General features: G+C 40.5%; 1 protein-coding gene across 1 annotated transcript; it reads left to right on the top strand.

The window, feature by feature from the left end:
* The first annotated feature begins 1290 nt into the window (after positions 1 to 1290).
* On the top strand, positions 1291 to 13852 carry ZC3H15 (zinc finger CCCH-type containing 15). Its single transcript, XM_053409256.1, has 10 exons — positions 1291 to 1675; positions 4037 to 4138; positions 5099 to 5210; positions 5313 to 5465; positions 6568 to 6659; positions 8210 to 8392; positions 9448 to 9594; positions 9728 to 9829; positions 10066 to 10192; positions 13103 to 13852. Exons 1-10 carry the CDS (start codon positions 1592 to 1594, stop codon positions 13294 to 13296), a joined length of 1296 nt encoding a protein of 431 aa, XP_053265231.1. The 5' UTR covers positions 1291 to 1591; the 3' UTR covers positions 13297 to 13852.
* Positions 13853 to 18636: the final 4784 nt, after the last annotated feature.

Genomic DNA, 18636 nt, shown 5'->3' with positions numbered 1-18636 from the left:
CGGAGCTTTAAAAAGGGAAGCACAAACAACTGGTGACGCGGGAATGCTTTACTCTAGTGATTTAGAGACAGAGTGCTTTTCTTTGCCAGCCCACTCAGTTTCCATACTGTCAAAGGACCTATTCTAAGATGCACGCTCCTGCACTGCTCCTGACCCACAACACCAGAGGCGCCACACAAACGAGAACGTGAAGCCTGAACCATGTAGCTACGCTTTTTGAAGGGAGCAATGTGTTGCTCCAAAGAAAGGTCCTTGTCATTTATACAAATGGCCACAAGGGTCAGCTGTTTGTAACTTTAAAGGGGAAATCTGCATTAACCTATAGCCAGAAAAAGGCAAACACACGCAGCACAATTCTATGCATACATGTAGTAAGCACCACTAAACAGGGATCGTGGGCATAGCCAGGATTTAAGCTATGCACCTATCTGTCATTATCCTGTCTGGCTCTGTCTAGCAGATTCTAAATTAAATTTCTCAACAACTGTTGTTTTAAATTACTTTCTTTTGACCCCGTGCTCAGAAAAACCTGTCAAAATCTTTCTACAATGTATACTTTTAGTTAAGTATTTGTTTTTTACTTATTTACTTGATTTAGTGGGGGGGCACTTGCCTCCCTGCCACACCCATGACTAGGATGGCTGCCACCTCAAACGTAGAACCAAGGGGGGGGGGGTTGCGCCGTGTGCGTATTTCACCAAAATATTAATTTTCTGCTTCTCTCTGTCACACCATCCTTCAAAACTTTGGTGGCTATTGGATTCCATTAACCTTGTCAAAGATAGGATAGCAGCAGCTGCAGCAGCAGGCGACGCATCCCTTGTGAGGCTGGATCTGCTGCCCCTGCGAGCCCCTGCCGCCTGAAGCAGCCGCCTCATCTTGCCTCGGGACGTTTTCAGAACGCTTTTGGAGGGCCGAAGTCATACTTTTAATAAAGAAGGCTTCCAGATATTTTGCTGTCCTTAACACAAGCGAGGGGCAGAGGCGCGACGAACGTTACAAGCAGTTGACCAGCTCAGACTAACAGCCTCTGAGGAGAAGCACTCCGAACCTTTCCCCCTCCCCTTTACCCGGCGAAACCGAACCCTCAACGGAAACCTAAGCCCCGCCCCCGTGACGCAATCGCACGTCGCGGGAGGGTTCTCTGGTGGGTGGGGCTTAACTAAGCTCCGCCCTTCGCCTTGTCCTGTCAGGGTTTCGCAATGCACTGTGGGAGCGAGGCGATGAGCGTCGAGAGCGGCGGCAGGCCGGGGAGGGAAAGGCTCTTGCGCGCGTGCGCGCTCTCCCTCGTCACGTTCGGCTTTTCCTCGTCTCTTCCCGTTCCCATAATGCTCTGCCGCTTCCGTCACTGACGGCTTGTCGCAAACGCGAAGCCCTCGTTCTGCCGGTGGTGGATTCCATCAGTCTCCCCTCACAGCTTGCCCGCCGCCACCACCACCACCACCACCACCCCCAGCCGAGCCCCCCTCCCCTCCGCTTGGCGGTTAAGCAAAGGCGTGGGGGTCGCTTTTGCTTCTGGGCCTCGGCGGCGTCTTCTTCCCTCCCCCCCACCCGTTCTCTTCCCTCCTCTTCCTCCCCCCCCCCTTCCGAAATGCCCCCCAAAAAACAGGCACCGGCAGCATCGGGGGCGGGTAACAAAAAGGCAGATCAGAAAAAGAAGGAGAAGATCATCGAGGTGAGACAATTTAGGCCCAATTATCGTGGGGGGGTGTCAATCTCTGTTTTGGGGCTGTACCACTAAGGACTGTAGGGAAAGCTTTTTAACAGCGTGGCCTCCAAACCTACCCAATGTCTACCCTGCATGTAGAAAGCTAACATTTTAGGAAGGGGGGAAGTTTCAGCTCGTGTCATTTCTCCCAGACATATTCTGGGGTGGTGGGTGTTTTCGTCTAGAGAACCAATAAACCAGGAGATTTCCCCCCCCCCATTTGTATTCTGATTTTGTGCTATCCAGACACAGAGGTAGGCAACTTTTAGCAGGGTAGTGAAGATGCCATCTCTCTGTAATTACCTGCTTGGCTGGACTTGGCCACCCAGTACAGGTTTCAGAGGCTGCACTGATTCTGGTCCTGAGCTGAGTCCAAGATCCTCAGGTGGCGTCATAAATTAGTATTGCCATTCCTGTTTATGTGTTCTCTGCTCCTGTTAATTATTACAAGGCTTTAAAGCAGGGCTGGGGAACATGTGGCTTTCCAGATGTTGATGTATTATCACTCCCATCATCCCTGACCTTTGGCCAGATTGGCTTGGGCTGATGGGAATTGGGAGTCCCCACAGAATCAGGAAGGCCCACAGCTTAGCCACCTGTTTTAAAGAAGATATAGGTACTGGATATCTCTTAAACAATGCCAACTTTAGAGTAATGCACAGGACTATATGCCTCATATTTTTCTATCATTATTTTTCAGAGGGTATATTTCAGTATTATTTTGAAAGTGGCGTGGTAATAAATAAAAAGGCTGAGCCCAGGCATTTGTTTCCAATGCCTGAACTTAACTTCCTTCTATAGTCAGGTCATTGATTCATCTAGTCTGGTATTGTTTACATTGGTTGGCAGCTGCACTTTTAATGAGGCCTTTCCTAGCCCTACATATTTGCTAGGGATTGAACTTGGACTCTTTCTCATGCAAGTCATACAAAACATGTACTCTGTACACTGAACTATGGTGGTAAAATTCCTACACATCATTATTATGGGAAAGGCTTCCAAATTCCTGATCAAAGGGTCATGTTTTCAGGTGGATAAGCCCTCCAGCATCTCTTCAAAAAAGTAAAGTACTGAAAGGTACAAAACGAATTGTAATGGTGGGATTAAGAGAGCTGTGTGCATTTTGGAGTAAAACCCACACAACTTAGTCTGGTTTATTCCTAAGTGATCATGTTTAAACTAATCTGAGTCATTGAACACCCTGTTGGGTTTCTACTTCTGAGTGAACATGCATTGCTATGGAATTGTAATGCTAATAACCAAATGGTGTTCCCCTTGGTAGGATTCTAAACCAGATAATATTGGAGTGAGACTGCTAGATGGATTTTGAACCAAAACAAAAATATCATATGCTCCTTGAAATTATTAATATAATAATACGATAAAATAAGACTCTGTTCTTTGGACTTTAAGCCCAACATTCAAATAATATAACCAGAACACCTGACACACCATATTAAGTTATGACAGTGTTAGAAGTGAAAGGTGAATTGATATGTTACTTTGCCTAAATATGATCCACATGACGTACATCTTTTAAAACTTTTAGATGAAAAGTGTTGGTTCTTTTAACACTGGAGCAATTTCAATTGCAAAAAAACTTTCTTTTTTTGAATGAATATGTATTCCTGTTTAGCAGTTCTGTACTGTATTAGTGAAGAAAGATGAATTCAAAGAGAAAATGCCATATATGTTATATGGGGCAAAATTAATATTATAGAAAATTTGAAATTATAATTATAAATGTACTTCTATTACAGTAGCAATTGGGACCATGTTACACAATACTGTGCCAAAATCAGTTGTATATTGTTGTCAGTAACGTCCTCTGCATGCAGAATATTTTGCTTCCATTTTAATTGGTCATCTAAACATGGTTATTGTAATGCTAAATTGTAGTTTGTTCTAATCCATGAACTCAGAAACCTTTAAGTTCTTTTAAAAAGAATTATCACAGTCCTGTAGTTACTAAAAAAATTCTTGATAACTGGGTAGGCTCACACTCCTTTATTTGCATGGCTCTATTGAATCATCAGATTCTATCACTGAAGAGAATATTAGATACACATTGCAAGACAGATGCATATGATTTAAACTGACCTGTAAAGAGCCTTCATAGGAGATTTATACTAGAATTGGTGTTTTTCATCACTAGATAGCAGTTAAAATGTATTTATTTTCTAACAAAGTTAAATGTAAAAAGGTTTTAGAGTTTTAAGTGTTTGACTAAACAGATGTGCACTAAAAGTGAATGAGTGTTAAACTACATTTTCTACACATTGAAAAATCATGCTAGCTAATAACATTCCTACAAACCTTTGAAATTAGGACAAAACCTTTGGCTTGAAGAATAAGAAAGGAGCGAAACAGCAAAAGTTTATCAAGGCTGTGACCCATCAAGTTAAGTTCGGTCAGCAAAACCCACGGCAGGTAAGTAAATGTTTACTTGGCTTCACTGTTCTCTCTTTGCACTTGTTATAATGTGATTGCTTTTTCTATTATGTTGCATCATAGGAATGTGGAGCTGTCAGAAGATGAGACAATTACCGTATTTTTTGCTCTATAAGACTCACTTTTTCCCTCCTAAAAAGTAAGGGGAAATCTGTGTGCGTCTTATGGAGCGAGTGCACGCTGCGCAGCTATCCCAGAAGCCAGAACAGCAAGAGGGATTGCTGCTTTCGCTGCAAAGTGATCCCTTTTGCTATTCTGACTTTTGGGAATCAGAATATTTTTTTTCTTGTTTGGCTCCTCCAAAAACTAGATGCGTCTTATGGTCTGGTGCGTCTTATAGAGCGAAAAATACGGTAAGTTAGGTCCTTCTTTGTTGGATAAATTTGTGTTAGGGGGCAGCCATTATGCTTATGGATGTATTGTGAGATTAGGCCATACTCACAGCAGAAAAAGAGGTGATGGGCTATAGATAGCCCTTGGGCTACATGGAACAGTTCAAAATATATTAATGTGTCTTTTAAAAAAATTTATTATATTTATTTATATCTCGTCTTTTTCCCAGACTGGGACTCAATGTGGTTTACAGATGAAATAGAAAAAATGAAAAACAAAGAAAGAATAATTGAAAAGTAATTAAATATGTGTACAATTAATATATAAGATCTGTACGAAAATAGATAATAACAATAAAATGACAAAATATGGTTAGTTAAAAATGAAAGAAAATGCTTTCAAACTCCTCACAGCTGCATCAGAGAGGAGAGGGAAACACACAAGCCTATGTTACGCACAGGCTTGTTCTGCTTATAATGTCTGGAAAAAGGCCATTATGAATTATGTTTTATGGATATTGTATCATGCACTTTGTCTTAAGAGTTGTGGTATGCACTTATGCACTCCCGGTGATCTTGTAAATACCTGTTCTGTGTGTTGTTTTAGGCTGGTCAAGCAGAAGGTGACAAGAAACTAAAGAAAGATGATAAGAAGAAAGAATTACAGGAGCTGAATGAGCTTTTCAAACCTGTGGTTGCCGCACAGAAAATCAGTAAAGGCAAGCTTTCTTTGGATGACTTCCATTTTCCTGCCTCAGTGCATCTCAGATTTATGTATTACTTGATCTGGAAAGGTACTAAATAATCAGCATATGTTGCAGGTGCCGATCCAAAATCAGTAGTCTGTGCTTTCTTCAAGCAAGGGCAATGCACAAAAGGGGACAAGTGCAAATTTTCTCATGACTTGACTTTGGAGAGAAAGTGTGAAAAGAGAAGTGTTTACATTGATGCCAGAGATGAAGATCTTGAAAAGGGTAGGCTACTTCTTGAAAATTGCTGACAAATTGTTTTTCTGTTGTAGTTTTTAGAACAAATCATGTCTTTGAGGAAGTAGATATAAATGCAAGTCTAAATAGGTGGTTCTTCTCTTCATTGGATTTTCATACACACTTATGTAAAGGATGAATTACCTGCATTTCTACAGATTCACTGTGGTCTGTGCTTTCAATTTTTATAAGCATTTAAACCAGGGTTAAAATGAAGAAATGCAGCACTTTGATCTGGGATGGTGGCTCTCCAGCCCATGAGCCAATCTTGTCGTGCCAGGGGGTCCATCTTGGGATTTTTTCCCCCCTTTGCAAACAGCAAATAGGCTTTAAAACAATTCTATACTGGTTTTGGAAGTCTCAACAGTTGGGAGTTCAAAGTGCAGCATCAGCTGGCATAGTGATGTCATAGCAGCTGCATTCATCTGTCACATTTGGCCCACCAGGATGTGAGGAGAGTGATCTGGCCCAGTGGCCAGAAAATGTTCCCAGCCCCTGTCCTAGATAATGGTATCTCTTGGCACTGTCTCGTGCTTTTACTCTGGGAGAATGAATGTAAAATAAGAGAACTGCAGATTGATCAGTGGCTATATTTACAAACATAGCCCTTAGGAAAAGACTCCTGTGAACATGCTTCAGCATAATTCAGATGCAATGCTAAATTATGGTTTGGTGTTACATGAACAAACCTGTGCAGACTTTGGACTCATGCACCCAATCCCTTCCTCTGTTTTGGCTAAGAGGAGCAGTTTGGAAGCTTTTCTTTTTTTCCCCCACTTCACAAGAGTTTGTACTTACTAGTTAGTTGGTTTTGATACCTGAACCCGGTTTTCTAAGGTAATTATTTTGATTTTTCCTTGAATTCTTTCATTACTCTTGTTGCTTCATCCAAATATTTCCCTATTTGTCTTCATCTTAGTCCTGCCTCCTTTGCACTTTTGATTCCTTCTGGCTTACATCTTTTTATATGCCTCTTGCAGTATAAACACAAAGGTAGAATTCAAATATTTATATAGGAGAGCTTTGCTGGTGGTGTTGAACAAACTTAGTCCTTCCCTTGTATAATGAAATGTTTTGCTGCTATATGTAGACACAATGGATAACTGGGATGAAAAGAAACTGGAGGAGGTAGTGAACAAGAAGCATGGTGAAGCTGAAAAGAAGAAACCCAAAACCCAAATAGTATGTCTGTCTTGTTTTGTATTGGAATACCTAGTTTAAATCTTACGTATTACATACCTCATTTTAAGCAGTTTATAAAATGACAGGATATTCTTATTGTGTGACTTGTGGCTGAAAATAAGCTGTGATGCATATAAGCTGAATTGTTGAAAAAATACTATGGCAACAGCTTGAACTTTTAAGGACAAAATAGCTCAGGGACCACCTAGTGACATTATATGATAATGTCAAGGTACGATAAACAATACTAAATAGAATGAGAAGTAACTCAGAGATGTAATTATTTTATGTAGTTATTAGTACAATACAGGTAAAGTCCAGTTCATAATAATTGCAAGTTTTGAAACTATACTATTTACTAGTGTTGATCAAAACCTTATGTGTGATAATTAGTTGTATCAGCAAATGGAGTCTTGTGGAAGTCCAGTTTTATAACCCATTACTATTAAATTAGAGTTATAATGTGTAATTGCTGTTCACTGTATAGTACAATGACATATAGATGGCAATTCTGTGGTGTCACAAAATTATTTCATAGACTGTAATCTCAAACTTGATTTTATTTAAAAGTAGATATTCACCGTAACCTGAAAATCAAAGAACAATGATTGAAACATGATACTACTTTCCTAGGTAAAAATTGTTCCATGGAGGTCTTATTCTTCCAAATCAAGATATATGTATACTTTTTTGAAATGTTGGCTAAAGGTAACCATTAAACCAGAGAGCTAGCTCAGATGTACACAAGTTGTTGCATACACTCATTAGGGATTTTACCCTTTGTTGAGATAATGGCCTTCCTATGTCATTTGACCAATTCTTTTTAACTCCTTGAGTTTTTGGAAATGTTTGCCATAAAGCCAGAGTGGTAAGGAATGCTGCCCTATACATTCTAAGCCCAGCTGAATGTACAGACTCCTTAGTGGGGGGTTTTCTGCATTTGCTGCCAAAGTTAAGAGAACTTAACATTTCTCTGTATTGTGCCAGATTCTGCCATGTAACCACTGCATTCAGTCGATTGGTTTATACATGTCATACATTTAGGGGTTCTGGAAGAAATTCATTGTCACGCTAAGGTAATAGTTCCATCAGGGCAAGGATTTCAATTTGCCAGACAGAATGATCCCCCTCTTCTTCCCTTACATGCTGTTGCAGGGGTTATCTCAGTCCCAATTTGGGGGGGATGCAGTAGGGAGGAGGAATGTTTGTGCCCCATTGCAAAAGCTGAAGTTGTTATACAAAATTTCCACTTATAGGACTCATTGATTGAATCTCGCCCACTGCATCTGATAAGTTTAAAAAAAGTTTAAAAATTGCTGAGTGAATGTAGATTTAATTATCATACTATGGTAACTTCATCCACTGTGTAGTGCACCGTTATCCCAAACTTGGGTCTCCCGCCATTTCTGGACTACAGCTCCCATCATCCCAAGCTAGCAGGACCAGTGGTTTGGCATAGACACCTGGTTTGGTGACCAGAGCCTAAGATTCATTCTGCCTATTGTGTCTATAAAATGAAGACAATGTGTGATAATAAATGTTCCATGCAGGTCTGCAAGTATTTCCTCGATGCTATTGAAAACAATAAATACGGATGGTTTTGGGTCTGTCCTGGTGGAGGAGACAACTGTATGTACCGCCATGCACTCCCTCCTGGCTTCGTACTCAAGAAGGACAAGAAGAAAGAAGAAAAGGAAGAAGAAATTTCTTTAGAAGATCTAATAGAAAAAGAGGTAACATTGTAGTCTTTTTCTCTATAAAAATACAGTAGTTTGTCACTTTGATGTTGTGAGGTTATTTTAGCAATGAGGAGTCTTTAGTTAACTGGATTTTTGTATACCTGAGCCTTAATATGGACACTTTGATTTTTTAAAAGGCTTATTTCAGTAACATTTAGCAATTTCTATCTATAATTGGAGTAGATTTATTGGATTACAGCAGATTTTTTTGTAATACTCTAGTTAGGTTTAAAAAAAACTGCATCATCAGGAATCAGTACTGATTTCCTGCCTCCAAGGGACAGCTATGTTTTCTTTTCTTAAAAATGTGTTCATATATTCAAACTGAATACAGTGTAGCACTTAATGTTAAATATATGATTGCTAATGCATGTGGCTTGCCATGTACTTGGAAAATGTTTACTCAGAGAAGAACATTTATGGGTTTTAGTACATCATCTAGTCTTTTTGACATTAGGTAATTCTTTATTCGGGAGGGACGCGGGTGGCGCTGTGGGTAAAACCTCAGTGCCTAGGACTTGCCGATCGTATGGTCGGCGGTTCGAATCCCCGCGGCGGGGTGAGCTCCCGTCGTTCGATCCCAGCTCCTGCCCACCTAGCAGTTCGAAAGCACCCTTAAGTGCAAGTAGATAAATAGGTACCACTTTATAGCGGGAAGGTAACGGCGTTTCCGTGCGCTGCACTGGTGCTGGCTCGCCAGAGCGGCTTCGTCACGCTGACCACGTGACCCGGAAGTGTCTCCGGACAGTGCTGGCTCCCGGCCTCTTAAGCGAGATGAGCACGCAACCCCAGAGTCGGTCACAACTGGCCCGTACGGGCAGGGGTACCTTTACCTAATTCATTATTCTGGCTGTATTTCATGTTTACTAGTTCCTTGTAGGCTCGGAGGAAACTATGAGAACAATAATGGAGATTTGCTGAGATTCATAGAACAAAAGCTTCTGCAGAAGGACTGTATTTAATTGCTTTAAGGCTTTTTCTTAATGTACTGGAGAGAAAAAAATGAATCTTCTAAAAGCGTGCTCAGTTAATAATGTTTTCTCTTACAGCGTGCAGCCTTAGGAGCAAATGTTACTAAAATTACTTTAGAGTCTTTTCTGGCATGGAAGAAAAGGAAAAGACAAGAAAAAATTAATAAGGCTGAGCAAGATATGGAAAGAAGGAAAGCAGACTTTAAGGCTGGCAAAGCACTGGTGGTAAGTTCTGTGTAGCCTGATCTATAACATTAAAGTCATGTAATGACACACAGGCAAACATTTTTCAGTGAAGCGAAATGTTCCGAACTCTCAAATGCATATTACTGTTTCATATTGTGCTCTTTGTGGCTAGATCAGTGGGCGTGAAGTGTTTGAGTTCCGGCCAGAGCTGGTCGATGCAGATGATGAAGAAGCAGATGACACCCGTTATATTCAAGGAACAGGTGAAGATGAGGTAAAGGAGATCCAAGAGTATTGTATGCAATCTCAAGACAACCAAAGAATAAGCTTATTTCCATGGTTGAGGAACTTACATAATGAACTCTAGCATTATTAGTGACCACTATGTACCAGATGCCTTTTGATCACAGCATGATATACTGTGGCTCATCTGCACTGAATGCAGTGGGACTTAAAGCCTACACTGATTCTGCTGTAAGTAAAATTAAAAGAACTTTTCCCCCCTTTCAGGTTGATGAGCAGGTGGATGTAAATGATGTGGACTTGAACCTGTATGTTCCAAAAGCCGTAGATGAGACTGGAATTACAGTAGCAAGTCTGGAACGATTTAGCACATACACTTCGGCTGAACAAGATGGTAAGATTTGTGTGTTCTGTGTTCTTAAAATCTGCAGTAGTATTTAAATTTTGAAAGGATATTGATATATTCAGGATTTTAATTGATATATTCAGGATTGTAGTGAATGAAGCTGCCCTGTTTATGCAAGAACTTGCCCTTGCGCATCGGAATGGCCTTTCCATTCCTCCCACACACTCCCTCTGATCCCTTCTAGGGGTTCCCCCAACTCACCAGAGCAGATTTGGGGGCAGAGGAAATTCCATTGTTAAAGTGGAAGTCCTTGGCACAAATGGAATTCCATTATTGGATTCAACCTTTAATGCATTGGTGTAGGCAGGGGAGACAGCTGCCTCCCCTAAATCGAGTAAATCAATAAAAATACTTAATTAACTGAGGTTCTGCCCCCTCCAGCATAATTCCTGTCAACGCCCATGCTTTAATATTTCGTGCCACAGTGTGTGACTCCTATGTTTTTAATTTATCCTTGCAGTTTGTATTTGGAATAGATTGCAAAACATTAACTTGGGTAGGTACCGTATTTTTCCCTCTATAACACGCAGATTTTTTCTCCTAAAAAGGAAGGGGAAATGTCTGTGCGTGTTATTGAGCGAATGTGTGGTCCCTGGAGCCGACTGGCGCGAGTGGAGGCAAAAAAAATCAGGCAAAAATCAAATTGCGCGTCTCGAAGAAGGGAAACCTGAAAAGAGGAAGCGGCTGCTTTCCTGCATTCTGCCTCAGGATCTTCCTGCCCACCCTCCTCTGTTTCCTTGCTGTGTTTGCTCAAATGGAACAAAGAGCAGGGAAAGCCCCTCCCCTCCAGGCAAGCAGAGGGGAAAGCAGAGTGTTGTTCCTTCTAATTCCTCTCCGTGAAAGCATGCAGGAGGGGGAGAGAGAGAGAGAGCTGGCTGGCTTGGGTGGGTGAGTGGGGGAAAACTTTTGCCTTCCTTTCCTCCCTCCCGTTATACCCCTCTCCTGCATTCTTAGCCAGCTGCTTCTCTGCACACCCCTCTCGTGCTCCTTGTCCCTTCTGTGTTTTTCCTTCCCTCCCCACTTAAAATGTGGTTACAAAGCATGGATCCACATGGATCCTCAGGATCTTTGCATTGGGTCAGCCCAAATTCACCATCAGATCACATAGCATGTCCATGGCTACAGCCTGCCCCCCCAAAATCACGCACCCACTGTTGCCTGGGGCTGCAATGGTGCAAAAACGTGGTTACAAAGCATGGATCCACAGGGATTCTCAGGATTTTTGCATTGGGTCAACCCAGATTCACCATCAGATCACATGTCTGTGGCCACAGCATGAAGCACAAAAATGATACATCCACTGTTTCATTCAGAATGTTTTTTCCCTTGTTTTCCTCCTCTAAAAACGATGTGCATGTTATGGTCAGGTGCGTGTTATAGAGCGAAAAATACGGTAGTTATCCCTTTTAAAAAGTTACTTATGTATCTTTCCTGTACACGGACATGTGTAGTGATATATAGCATTGTATCCATTATGACCCATCCAGCTCTATATATAATGGAATATGGATTGTAGTATAATCATCATCATCATCATCATCTATTTATACCCTTCCCATCTGGCTGGTATCCATTACAAGCATGAAAATTAAATTTCATCTTTGTAACTTAGGGTTACGATAATGTCACTCATTTCCCCATTGCCCTCCTGTCCATTTCTCATTCTTTCTGAAATCTTCAGGATAGAGACTATGGGAAAATGCATTGGCATATTTAATATCCATTTTCTAGCTCTTGTTGTGGTTTTCTTTGGAACACATTATTTCTAAAGCTGCTAAAATTGTATAGTCACTATACACATATTAAAAAGAGAACATTACTGGCCTACAGGTTTGGAATCTAAAAGGCATGATAAAAAGGGGTGGGGATGATAGGGAGAGGAAAACAAGCAGGCATCAACTATTACTATTATTATTATTAATCATTATTATTTCTACCCCACCCATCTGGCTGGGTTTTCCCAGCCACTCTGGGCGGCTCCCAACAGAATTTAAAACACAATAAAACATCAAACATTAAAAACTTCCCTAAACAGGGCTGCCTTCAGATGTCTTCTAAAAGTCAGATAGTTGTTTATTTCCTTGACATCTGACGGGAGGGTGTTCCACAGGGTGGGTGCTACTACCGAGAAGGCCCTCTGCCTGGTCACATAGTTCTTAAAACGACAAGCTTGAATGGAAACTGTTCAGAAAGAGGAGAAGCTAAATTACCAACTGATCTTTAAACCGGGTCTATGGAGAGAGGCCTGATGTTCCTTTGCCCTCTGCTACCATTAGGAAAAAGCAAAACGAACAAAAAATCACAGAACAAAAATATCAGCAACAAAAGCAGTTACTCTTGGTGAGCTCACAAGCAAAAAATATGGAAGAACACTATAAAATTAAAGCAGTGTAATAATGGCCACCAAACTCCCAAGAAATTCCTATCAAGCAGAAGGCTCAGATAAATCTACAGGTTTTTACGTCCAGGAAGCCTCTGTGGGACTTGCGTGTAAATGTGCTCAGGACTAAGTAGCAAATATTTCTGATTTCTGTGACGTTTGCTTCAAAATAAGGGTGGTTTGCAAAGTAGTTTGACTAGCACACAAACTCCCAGCTATGCAGTGGAATTTCTCCTTCCTCCCCCTTCCCCACAGACTCCCTAAATCTGTTTTGGGGTCTCCCCCAGTCCTTGAGCACATTTAGGGAGGGCATGTGAGGAGAGGGAAGAAATGTTTGATTGCACAAATGGAATTCCTAGCGCTAATAGAATTTCTTCATTGGAATCCAATATATATTTTTCAGATCAGCCTCACTTTCTAGAATTGTGTATCCAATTTTCTTAGCCTGCTTAACATCAGCAGGAAAAATAGGTTGGTGTGTTTAAATGGTACATGGTATGAATTGTTTTCACTTTCAGATAACAAGTTGAGTGAAGCTTCTGGAGGTGGACTGGAGAATGGAGAACAAAGTGATTTGGAAGCTGACAGCGACATGGAGGGCACCCAGGAAAATGGAGTAATTGATGCAGTCCCAGTTGATGAAAATCTTTTTACTGGCGAGGATTTGGAAGAGCTAGAAGAAGAACTAAACACACTTGATTTAGAGGAATGAACAAGCAGCACATGAATTTAAATCTACTTGACAACGTTAATACTATCTCCATTCTTATGTGGAGTACTCTTGGTTCCTCACATGATTCTGGAAAAAAAAACATTAAACAGAAATATCTTTCCCCCCAATTTTTTCCTGATTCAGTCTTAACCAGCTTAATAAACTTCCCAGATAGTACACTGAGAAAGAACTCTCTTAATGTACAATGACGTAATGAAATCCCCGCCAAAAGTAGGAAGTCGATCACAACTTTTCCAGGATGTGTGAAGGGGCGTGTTGCTACCAAGTCCAGGAAGAGGTCAAGAATTTCTTCAGTAGAACTGCATTTGAAATAAGTATTTTGAGTGATTAAGTTTGTGCTACAATACTGTAAGTCGAAGTGATAACAGGTTGAAATGGCTGTGTTCTTAAAAGTGCTGGAATTGCTTTTGATTATTTGACCAAACAGATACCTAAGGTAGAGATTCATAAAATCACACAAGTATGGTCCCTGCTTCTAAATTTTAAAGTTAATCCACCAAGGTGTAAATAAAGACTATCTGGTTAAAAAAACAAACCATGTTGGTTCTACATTAGTGTATATGCATGTTTTGCAAATATGCAGTAGACCTAAACAAAAGCACTTCTGCAAGTATGATTAATTACAGTTTAAAGTGTAATTTATAGATTGCCTCTGTGTGAAAAGGCTGCTTCTTCTGCCTGCTGAAAAATCCCAGTATATGCAAAATGTACTTGCCATGACTTCATCATTCTTTCTGGTTTTCAGGCATATCCATTTGTATGTAGTGTAAATTTTGTGAGATTTGGGAATTAGTAGTACTGGAATTCTGCTTTCAGCAATCAAAGCAGGAGATTCCTACATTCTTTGGACTACACAGCCAAATGCATTTAAATTTAGCTGTAATGTTGAACAGACAAATAACATATTACAGTGGTATTTTTAAAAAATGTGTTAGCCCAGGTAGTTCAACATTAAATACAGCAACTCACTTTGCATTTTTTGTAGCAAAGTTTAGAAGTTTTTCTGGCAGAATAGCTTGCAAACCAGTGATGTGGAGAGAGCTTTCAGACAAGTTTTACATTTCATGTGGCACAGACCTCTGGCTTAGAATGTGAATATAGCCTCGTTCATTTCAAAAGTGTTTTTAGTCCCATATTTTAGTACGAACGGGATATGTTGCTATATGACCCAAGTACTAAAATCTAGAAATTCTAGATAGATTTTTTTTAAAAATGGAAAATTACTTGGAAGGGATATTGTGAACACTGGAAACTGAAAATGCCTTGACTAATCTGTCCAGCTGGTGAGAGGTAATGCTTCATCCAGTACTGGGAGGGAAAGTTAAAACATAATGCTAAATAAGATAATGCTGAAGATTGATTTGTAGAACTGAATGTTAATGGACTAGCCATCAAAGTTCATAGAACCTTCCCAGCCTGTGGCTGGATTAAAATAGAAAAACTTGGATCAGCCTATACCTAAGTGGGATCTGTAGGGTTGCTTATATATTTTATGTGTACTTTATTTTTCACCGTCTCCTTCATTGCTCACTTTTTTCCATGCAGACCTCTTATTGAATTGAGATTCATTTGAATCACAATGTCTTGCTTATCTGCCTTAATTTTTCCAGAACCAAGTAGAGTTGTGGGCTTCCGTCTGTCATACTTCCTGCTTTTATTTTTTAAAAAGCACTTGAATTATTTTTTTAGCACTGCAGTATGCTTGTTTTCAAGGAAAATGAAGAGTAAATGTTGTTGAGCATCTTTTTCAAAAGTTTGGAAAACTTTCCTCTCTAAAATGTAGACTGAAGATTAAACAGCAGACCCAGCCATTTTCAGTTGTGGCTAATGTGACCTGCTTATTTTTGAAGTAGCATTACTATGCCAAACAAACCTTAATAAGACACATTCTTTGATTCCTCTATCCTGAAAGTGGGTTAGCCTTTTGAATTGTAATGGATGGATTGTGTTTATACTTGTGCTATTATTTTCCAAAAGACATTGAATAACTTTGTATTCAAGTTCAGTTATAGTGAAGGAAAAGACAAGATCATGTTGAGATTGAATCCTGTTTAATTGCAGTGTGCAGTGAACCACATGGAGAAAACGCATCTAGATCATATAACATGGGAATTCTTGTAAATCAGTGGCTCTGCAGCTCTTGATTTTCTCATGTACCGTGTGTTATGAAATGTTCTCTTCCAGAACTATAACATGTTTCCTGACTAAATATTCATTTCAGCCATATACCTGCACTTGGCAGTGTTTTGTAAAAATATAAATAGCCTTGGTTGAAAGATGACTCCCCCCAAATTTCTTACTAAGTAATATGGTACAAGGCATATTAAACTGGGGGAAGTCTCACTAAATTTTAGAGTAGTTGAAATTTCTACACGTAGTTTAGCAAAACAGTGGCTTTCAAATTTTCATGAGGTTTGCTAGATTTTGTGTTCCCCCTAGTTCAACTGAGGCTGAGGTGTTCCCACTGTTCCTCTGCAGTTGTAAACTTGATTGCCACTAACGATATTTTCATTAAGGGATCCCTGAGAAGCTTCCTAGGTACTCCAGGATTCCCTGAAATATAGTTAGGAAACCACTGTAATAGTCATCTTTTCATATGCGTCCAAAACTGTAGGGATGGGGGATCCCAAACTTAATCTAGTCAGGTGGTATGGTGTGGTATATCTTTCTAGTCATATTATAGTCATGACTTTGCTTTGTGGCCCTTATTTTTGTGTTTGGTTGTTTTCTAGAGATTACTGAATTTTTAACCGTGCCTAGAAATGTTTTGTCCCAAGTGGATAATTGGGAGCTCTAGTTTGATCTTTCCCAAATTGTAGGATGGTATCCCCGTCAGGTTTGAAATGAACGAAGAGTAGGTGTAAAGACCCTTAGACGCAGCATGTCTTACCCACCACCCAAAGTTCTGGATAGTCTGCAGTGGACACAGCTGTGCTTAAACGATTTTTGTAAGCCTGGGGTGAGGAAATTCCAGCTGTTCCCATTATCCTTGACCATTGACCAAGCAGCCTGAGGCTGCTGGGAGTTGGAATCTGGGGGAATCACAGGTTCCTCACCCTTAGATACTCATGGAGGAGATGATTGACACTTGGGGAGTGGGGGGCAAAAGGTGTAAACTTGGAAAGGGAGCTGAGCTGGAAAAGTGTGAAAATTCTGCCTTACTTTGTTACAAAGGGGTGAGAGAACCTTACAGACGTTGGTCGTCTGTATAAGATCTGTAAAGGAACAGCACTTTGCCTGCATTTTTCACTAGAAAAGGTGAGTGAAATATCCTCTATTTTTGTACATAGTGTGTGATGTAGGAATCATCATTTACATCCTGTCTAGCATATTTACTCTTGAATGTGTGTATGTATATTGAGTGGGACGGTCCACCAGTGATCACGATTGGGGAGGCAGCTACTAAAACAATTCCTATCCTTCAGCACTGAAATCAGTGCATACTTTTGCCTGGGAAGTAAACATGCTTACATGGGTTTAAAAATTGGAAATTGTGATTTTGTAGTCCTCTGTCAATGGAGTTAAGGCAAGGTCTGCATGCAGTGTAGCCCCCTTTGCTGTGTGGTCTTGCACGCTCACATACTCGTAATAAGGGAGATGCAAGAAGATTATTCACTAGTGAGGGTACTACTCAAATACAGAGCACAACTTAAAACACTTGGTGTCCTAGAACAAGTATTGCCTAGCTACTGTGCAGATCTAGTACATCAGCAAATGGATGCCTTTTGTGACGAGAGAACCAGCTGTTACCTTTATTTAAAACCCTGTTTAAGTGCTCCCATAAGGTGTTTTTTCCAGTTAACTGATGGGCATTGCTGGCAGGTGGTGATGTATATTAAATTAGTTGACATGGAAATCAGTGAGCCTACAAAATTGCCATTTCACCATCTTCTCAAATTTTCACAGCCCTCTAGTGGCTATGGTGGCTCATTTACCAGAAGTAATGTATTTAACATTAACTCTGGAAGTATATACTCGATTCTGACCGAACTAAGCTTTCTTGGTATATTTTGCAACCTACAATAAATTAGGCCAAAGATATTTGGGAAACAAGTTACCCACCCCATGTACTGTATTGGCCCAAATATAAGCTGCACCCGAATATAAGCCACACCTTTAAAATTGGGGGGGGGGGGGGAGAGACAATACCTGAATATAAGCTGCTCCCTTAAAATTCTGCAGGCACTCACACCCATTCCTTTTTAGTGTATGTCTGTTTCAGCTGCGATATCGTAAAAGCCAATTTTTGTAAGGTCGCAAATTTAAGCCGCACTTTAACTTTTCAGGGTCAGAATTTGGTAAAAAAAGTGAGGCTTATATTCAGGCCAATACGGTATATACTGCATATGCAGAGCCAAGATATGTGCAGGAAAACCTTCACCCCATAAGCAGCACACACACTTCCCAGTTAGAAAGAGAGATGTATCCAAACTACAATTCTGTTGTTGGTCTCACTTTAATAACCACCAGGTTTGCATACCCTGTTCTGTTATAAATGCTTTCTTTAGTTTAATTACCTGCTGGTCATTGTGCTGGCATCCAAGAAATGAGCTGTTTCCTGTGTTTGTTGCTTCTGCTGTTAATGCTGTGAACCATTAATGAAACGCAGGAGAGCATGATGTTGAATGCTCATAGACTTGTAGATTTCCTCCTCTGCTCTCACAGCACCAATCAGACGCTTCTTTCCCATCCCTGCCCCTTAAAGGGAAACTAACCCTATGAGCCTATACATTGGTACCTCGGGTTACATACGCTTCAGGTTACAGACTCCGCTAACCCAGAAAAAATACCTCGGGTTAAGAACTTTGCTTCAAGATGAGAACAGAAATCATGCTCCGGTGGCACGGCAGCAGCGGGAGGCCCCATTAGCTAAAGTGGTCTTCAGGTTAAGAACGGACCTCCCGAACGAATTAAGTACGTAACCAGAGGTACCACTGTATAGTTTTACCAAAGAGGAGTTTGAAGCTTCATGTACACATGAGATTTAAGTCTAGATCCTTGTGCATTTGTTTTACCCCATGCAGTCAGATGTGCTAGCAGTTTTATTGTTACACCATCCTTTTAAGACTCTACCATATTATCAATTATTATATTGTAACCTGCCCCGAGACTGCTATGATGAAAAGCAATCTTATAAATAAACAACTTTCGTCTGAGTATAACCCAATGCACCTTTGAATTGTAGGTTGTATGCTTTCTTAAAGTGACGCACATGCACATGGCTATCAGCCCCTTTTAGAAGTGACAACCACTTTTGTGGGTTCATCCCATAGTGAAGGGATGGCATACCTCAGGACCAGAAACTGAATGCTCCTCTTG

Source organism: Podarcis raffonei, chromosome 1 (genome assembly GCF_027172205.1).
Source record: "Podarcis raffonei isolate rPodRaf1 chromosome 1, rPodRaf1.pri, whole genome shotgun sequence".
Taxonomy (NCBI): Eukaryota; Metazoa; Chordata; class Lepidosauria; order Squamata; family Lacertidae; genus Podarcis; species Podarcis raffonei.
This window is presented reverse-complemented; position numbering and strand designations above follow the sequence as displayed.